The sequence below is a fragment of the Ricinus communis genome, chromosome 4 (genome assembly GCF_019578655.1).
Source record: "Ricinus communis isolate WT05 ecotype wild-type chromosome 4, ASM1957865v1, whole genome shotgun sequence".
Taxonomy (NCBI): domain Eukaryota; kingdom Viridiplantae; phylum Streptophyta; class Magnoliopsida; order Malpighiales; family Euphorbiaceae; genus Ricinus; species Ricinus communis.
The window spans coordinates 19,828,922-19,836,839 of record NC_063259.1 but is presented as its reverse complement, the minus strand read 5'-3'; the positions used below and the strand labels follow the sequence as shown (position 1 = coordinate 19,836,839).

The window sequence follows — 7,918 nt, the reverse complement described above, 5'->3', positions numbered from 1 at the left end:
TATGAATATGAGAAAATAACCCTTTTAAGATGGGTATATTTTGAGTATGAGAAAACAACCCCATAATAGGGGCACATTTGTGATTATGAGAAAAAGTACCGTAAAAGTGTATATTTTTTAATATGAGAAATCAACCCCGTAATAGGAGTATATTTATGAGTGTGAGAAGACTACCCCATAAAGATGGTGTATTTATGAATATGATAAAATAACCCCGTACGAGTGGTATATTTCTGAGTATGAGAAAGCAAACCCGTAAAAGAGAAATATTTTTTAATGAGAAAACAACTACATAAGACGGTTATTTTTGTAAATATTAAAAAAAAAAACTTCGTAACAAGAGTATATTTGTGAGTGTGAGAATGTAACCCCGTAAAAGGTGTACATTTTTTAATATAAGAAAAAACCCAATAATAGTGCTATATTTATGAGTATGAGAAAAGAACCCTGCAATAGGGGTACATTTATGAGTATGAGAAAACAACCTTGTAAATGGTGTATATTTTTTAATATAAGAAAATAACAATGTAAGAGGGGTATATTTGTGAGTTTGAGAAAATTACCCCGTAAAAAAAGGATATATTTATGAATATTAGAAAACAACTCCGTATGAGAGGTATATTTGTGAGCATGAGAAAGTAACCCCGTAAAAGGATTGTATTTTTTAATATGTAAAAATAGCCCCGTAAGAGGGTTATATTGGTAAATATTAGAAAATAACCCCGCAAAAAGGGTATATTTATGAGTATGAGAAAATAATCCCATAAGAGGAGTGTAATTATGAGTATAAGGAAAGAACCTGGTAAAAGGTGTACATTTTTTAATATGAGAAAACAACCTTGTAAGAGTGGTATATTTGTGAGTATGAGAAAACTACCTTGTAAAAAAGTATATTTATGAATATGAGAAAACAACCCCGTACGAGAAGTATATTTGTGAGTTTGAGAAAGCAACCCTATAAAAGGGTGATAGGAAATCATCATCTTAGCAACCACACACCCCAATAACTAATGAGTTATGATACATATGGAATGCAAGAAAACACCCTCCAATCAAGATGATTCCAAAACCCAAGGATCTCCTCAAGTGAAGTTAGGACAAAAACTAGTTCCAACAATGAAACTAGCACTTGAATTCAACTCCAAACGCCACAAACCAAGTATGATTTGATAAGTTAAGAATCAAACACAAGATTTTGGTTAGAGAACGCCACAAACTAAAAATAGTTTGATAAGTTCAAAGTTCATGCAAGAACTTAAGCAAAAACACTCACAAAGAGCAAACAAAGATTATCATTCAAAAATTCTATCTCTACAAATGAATTTGGCTTTGATATTTATAGCCAAAACAAGTCAAAGAAACCTAAATGGATGTCTTTTGAGCTTCCCCACGTTTCCCCCTTTAATTCCCCTTAAAACTAATTAAAAGTGGCTGTTTTTACATTGATGTCACTCATTTTTGTAACTCCCAAATGACAACTAATTATGTGCATCCATTTTGTAACTCCAAATTATGACTAATTATGTGCATCTATTTTGTAACTCTAAAAGACAACTAATCACACCATAACTTAAGAAAAAAACCTAATAAAATGAAAAAAAAAAAAAAAGGCTTCAAATAAATCTTATTGGACCTATGAGTTCAGCCCAAACTTATTGCACTAAATTGATGATTTTGGATCCTTTTTGCAATCCTAAATCTTGGACTGAGCCTTGTTGTGTTTGAACACTCCAAATGTCTTTAATTAAGCCCAACAAAGCTTCTTGCATACTTTTGGACTTGGATCTTGTCATTGGACCTCCTTGAAAGCTTAAAGGATCATTTGTAATTCTTGTCTTTATTGCATCATTCCCTCTCTCCTCGTAAGGATTCGTCCTCGAATCAGCCTCATTGTCAACTTCATCACCTACATCAAATAAAGAAAGATCAGCAACATTAAAAGAAGCACTCACATTGCCATACTCACTTGGCAAATCTATCTTATAGGCATTGTCATTAATTCTTTCAAGAACTTGGAATGGCCCATCCCCTCTTGGCATTAATTTAGACTTCCTTTGGCTTGGAAATCTTTCCTTTCTCAAATGTACCCAAACCCAGTCACCCGGTTCAAATACAACTTTCTTTCTCCCCTTGTTGTGTTGCTTTTGATATTGTTGATTTCTTTTCTCTATTTGAGTACGCACATTCTCATGTAAGCTTTTAACAAATTCAGCTTTTTGCTTGCCTTCAAAATTAGCCTTATCAATGGGTAATGGCAATAAATCCATTGGAGTTAATGGATTGAGCCCATATACAATCTCAAAAGGTGAACAATTTGTTGTACCATGAATACTCCTATTGTATGCAAACTCAACATGTGGCAAACATTCTTCCCAATTCTTCAAATTTCTTTGAATTATTGCCCTCAATAGTTGTGAGAGAGTCCTATTAACCACCTCCGTTTGTCCATCCGTTTGTGGATGACAAGTTGTTGAGAATAGAAGCTTTGTTCCCATCTTGCTCCAAAGTGTCTTCCAAAAGTGGCTAAGGAACTTGACATCTCTATCAACGACAATTGTCCTTGGAACCCCATGCAATCTTACAATTTCTTTGAAGAACAACCCCGCAATATGAGTTGCATCATCTGTCTTGTGGCATGGAATGAAATGTGCCATTTTGCTAAACCTGTCAACAACAACAAAAATAGAATCTTTCCCTCCCCTTGACCTAGGTAATCCTAGAACAAAGTCCATAGAAATGTCTACCCAAGGTTCATTAGGTATGGGAAGTGGAGTATACAACCCATGAGGCATCACTTTAGATTTAGCTTGTTTACAAGTGATGCATCTCTCACATATTTTTTGAACATCTCTTTTCATTTGTGGCCAAAAGAAATGATTTTCTAAAACATCTAAAGTTTTTCTCACACCAAAGTGCCCCATCAAACCCCCACCATGTGCCTCCCTCACAAGCAACTCTCTTAAAGAAGATTGAGGCACGCATAACTTATTTTCTTTAAAAAGAAAACCATCATGTCTATAGAACTTGTCAAACCCCCCTCTCTCACATGCCCCATATACATTAGCAAAATCATGGTCTGAATTATATAATTCCTTAATGAACTCAAAACCCAATAATTTTGCATCAAGTGTAGAAATTAGAGCATACCTTCTAGATAGAGCATCGGCAACAACATTCTCTTTACCTTGTTTGTACTTGATGATGTATGGAAAGGATTCAATAAATTCCACCCATTTAGCATGCCTACGGCTTAGCTTCCGTTGTCCTTTGAGATATTTCAAAGACTCATGGTCGGTGTGTATAATGAATTCCTTATACCAAAGATAGTGCTGCCATGTCTCTAAAACTCTTACCAAAGCATAAAACTCTTTGTCATAAGTTGGGTAGTTTAGACTTGCTTCACTTAGCTTCTCACTAAAGAACGCAATTGGTCTTCCTTCTTGCATCAAGACTCCACCAATACCTATTCCACTTGCATCACACTCAACCTCAAAGGTTTTAGAAAAGTCAGGCAAAGCAAGTAAAGGTGCTGAACTAAGTTTTTCTTTTAGCAAGTTAAAAGCATCATCTTGTTCTTTTCCCCACTTGAAACCCACATTCTTTTTAATGCATTCAGTTAAAGGTGCAGTAATTGTAGAGAAATCTTTAATGAATCTCCTATAAAAGCTAGCAAGACCATGAAACCTCCTAACATCATGCACACTAGTAGGTTTTGTCCACTCTCTAATTACTTTTACTTTTTCTTGATCAACATGAATTCCCTTGTCATTAACAATATATCCAAGAAAAGTAATTTCATTAGTGCAAAAGTGCATTTCTTAAGATTAGCATATAATGTCTCTTGCCTTAACACATCAAAAACCAGCTTTAAGTGTATTACATGCTCATCTAAAGATTTGCTATACACAAGAATATCATCAAAATAAACCACTACAAACTTTCCAATGAAAGCGCGCAAAACATGATTCATCAATCGCATAAAAGTACTTGGAGCATTAGTTAAACCAAACGGCATGACTAACCACTCATATAATCCATGTTTTGTTTTGAAAGCGGTTTTCCATTCATCACCCTCACGCATTCTTATTTGATGATATCCAGATTTTAAATCCACTTTAGAAAACACACAAGCACCGTGCAATTCATCCAACATGTCATCTAGCCTAGGTATAGGATGGCGATACTTTACCGTTATTTTGTTGACGGCACGACAATCAACACACATCCTCCATGAACCATCTTTCTTAGGCACTAAAATTACAGGAACCGCACAAGGACTCATGCTTTCTCTTACGTACCCCTTATCCATAAGCTCACTCACTTGCCTTTGGATTTCTTTTGTCTCCTCGGGGTTGCATCTATATGCTGGCCTATTAGGTATGCTTGCACCCGGAATGAAATCAATTTGATGTTCAATTCCTCGAATTGGTGGTAATCCTTTAGGCACATCTTCGGGAAATAGCTCTTCATATTCCTGCAAAAGCTCAAGAACAACACAAGGCAAATCATTATTAAGATCATTAGAAATCATCAAAACTTCCTTGTACATGAGTACAAGTAAGGGCTGCCTCAAGGTTAGTGTTCTCCTCACATCACTTGGCTTTGCATACACATTCATCTTTCTTTCATTCTCATCTCCCTTGTTTTCTCTCACCTTGTGTTTCCCATTACACTCACTTTTACCACTTACCTCACCTTTTTCTTTTTTCACTATTTCTTGCTCCCTCCCCTGATATTCCCCATATGAAGATTCAAGCTCTTCATATTGTTGTTTAATTCTCACTTGATCATCAAAATGGCCTTGGGAGGTAATGGTCCAAGATTGAACTTTTGTCCATCAATAGTCAAGGAATATCGATTCTTGAACCCATCATAAATCACACGCCTATCATATTGCCAAGGTCTTCCCAATAAAACATGTCCGGCATACATGGGAACCACATCACAAAGCACCTCATCCTTATATCTCCCAATGGAAAAAAAAATTAGCACTTGCTTATTTACCTTCACAACACCACTATCATTCAACCATTGCAACTTGTAAGGCCTTGGGTGTTTGGTAGTTGGTAATTTCAATTCTCCACAAGCAAAGTACTAGCGACATTAGTACAACTTCCACTATCAACAATCATGTTACACAACTTATTAGCAATTAAACAATGAGTATGAAACAAATTCTCACGCTGCTCTCCATGTTCATCGTGTTTATATTGCAAACTAAGTGTGCGTTGTACTACTAACACATCCCCTTTAGCATACTCAATATCACTAACATCCTCTAAAGTTGGCATGTCATCATTCTCATCATCATTTTCATTTTCACTTTCAGATTCAACAATTCCATCTCTAACAATCATGGTCCTCTTATTAGGGCAATCACGTGCATAATGACCATGTCCAAGACACTTAAAACACTTCAAGCTTCTAGATTGATTAGCTTGATTCTCAACTTTGTTTTTGCTGCCTATTTCATTTTTATTCTTATTCTCATCCACTTTAGGCTTAGCAAATTTATCATCCTTTTACTCCAATTCGATTTCCAATTAGAAGAACTAGAACTCGAATTAAGTTTAGAATCAAACTTACTTGCACCTTTCGCTTGAGTTGCCTTTCAATTTTCATGGCCACATTCACCATGTCCTCAAGCTCCACATAATGTTGCAACTCCACAAGATCAGCAATATTCTTGTTTAGACCATTCAAGAATCTTGCCATGGTAGCCTCTCTGTCCTCCTCCATATTTGCTTTAATCATAGCCATTTCCATTTCTTTGTGGTACTCCTCCACACTCATGGTTCCTTGCCTTAGAGTTTGCAATCGTTGATGCAAATCTCTATAGTAATAGTTAGGAATGAACCTCTTCCTCATGATGCGTTTCATCTCCATCCATGACCCTACGGGTCTTTCTCCATTTCGTCTCCTTTCCCTACACAATTGATGCCACCAAACACTAGCGTAATCACAAAACTCAACGGCAGCAAGTTTTACCTTTTTCTCCTCCGAATAGTTATGGCATTCGAAGATCATCTCCACCTTTTGCTCCCATTCCAAGTAGACATCAGGATCATTCTTTCCTTGAAAGGAAGGAATTTTCATTTTGATGCTGCCTAGGTTGCGATCTACACCATCTTGCCTTGATCTCCTATTGTGTCTCCTAGGATGGTCATCTCCACCAAAAGTGGTTGCTTGGTCATCCTCCAAATCATCTTCGGCATCATAATCCTCTTGTTCAAAGGCTAGTTGCCTTTCTCTTCTAGGCTCGTTTTGAATTCTTGTAATAGTTTCACCTTGCCTTCTCACACTTTCAACAACATCATCCATTCGCCTATACATTCTTTCAAACTCTTTTTGCATTGCTTGCAAAGTTTGCTCAATGGATGCTCCAACACTACTTGAAACTTGTTCTTTTGACATTGTGCGAAAAACTTGAAAAACAAGTTAGTATAGCCTCACAAAAAAAACACTCGCTCGCGTGTGTCTCTCAATTAAAATGTCACACCGCTCGTGTTTCACTCAAAGTTTTGGCTTTTCTCGATGCTAGTCTCACCACTATTGCCTTTTACCTCTCATGCTTTTGCTTTAGGTTCTTAGATGAACTAATCACCTAAACAAACCAAATCAGATTATGGCAATTCAATGGAGTGAAAAGAAGAAAGAAAAAAAGGTTGGTCTAGATTAAGTTGTTAGGTCAGGCCAAATTTAAAGTAGCTAGACACAAGAAAGCAATAGATAAAATAATAGAATATGATTCTATGCTACCCAAACTTTCTTTTTTTTTTTTTTGATCTTGTGATTCTTTTTTTTTTTAATGATAATAACACAACTGAAAAGAAATTATGAACAACACAATTTTTTTTAGCAAGGGACAACGAAGTTTTCTTTATGCGCACAAAGGTGTAAACTTTGAAAAGAAAGAGTACTTAGAAGGAAAATATTGAAACAAGAAGAATTTGGCACAAAAAAATAAAGAAGATGAGAAACTTTAATAACACACAAAACACAAAGATAAGCAAACCTCAACTTGAAGCAAGCTCTGATACCAAATGATAGGAAATCATTATCTTAGCAACCACACACCCCAATAACTAATGAGTTATGATACATATGGAATGCAAGAAAACACCCTCCAATCAAGATGATTCCAAAACCCAAGGATCTCCTCAAGTGAAGTTAGGACAAAACTAGTTCCAACAATGAAACTAGCACTTGAATTCAACTCCAAACGCCACAAACCAAGTATGATTTGATAAGTTAAGAATCAAACACAAGATTTTGGTTAGAGAACGCCACAAACTAAAAATAGTTTGATAAGTTCAAAGTTCATGCAAGAACTTAAGCAAAAACACTCACAAAGAGCAAACAAAGATTATCATTCAAAAATTCTATCTCTACAAATGAATTTGGCTTTGATATTTATAGCCAAAACAAGACAAAGAAACCTAAATGGATGTCTTTTGAGCTTCCCCACGTTTCCCCCTTTAATTCCCCTTAAAACTAATTAAAAGTGGCTGTTTTTACATTGATGTCACTCATTTTTGTAACTCCCAAATGACAACTAATTATGTGCATCCATTTTGTAACTCCAAATTATGACTAATTATGTGCATCTATTTTGTAACTCTAAAAGACAACTAATCACACCATAACTTAAGAAAAAAACCTAATAAAATGAAAAAAAAAAAAAGGCTTCAAATAAATCTTATTGGACCTATGAGTTCAGCCCAAACTTATTGCACTAAATTGATGATTTTGGATCCTTTTTGCAATCCTAAATCTTGGACTGAGCCTTGTTGTGTTTGAACACTCCAAATGTCTTTAATTAAGCCCAACAAAGCTTCTTGCATACTTTTGGACTTGGATCTTGTCATTGGACCTCCTTGAAAGCTTAAAGGATCATTTGTAATTCTTGTCTTTATTG

General features: G+C 35.6%; 1 protein-coding gene across 1 annotated transcript; it reads right to left on the bottom strand.

Annotated features, from left to right (window-relative positions):
• Nucleotides 1–1,745: 1,745 nt before the first annotated feature.
• Nucleotides 1,746–6,072, bottom strand: LOC125369712 (the record flags this gene model as incomplete). Its single annotated transcript, XM_048372489.1, is given in 7 exon segments — nt 1,746–2,096; nt 2,247–3,015; nt 3,148–3,761; nt 4,208–4,474; nt 4,882–5,078; nt 5,081–5,519; nt 5,560–6,072. Coding segments are annotated over 7 exon segments (3,105 nt in total), but the record flags the coding sequence as incomplete, so codon positions are not given.
• Nucleotides 6,073–7,918: the final 1,846 nt, after the last annotated feature.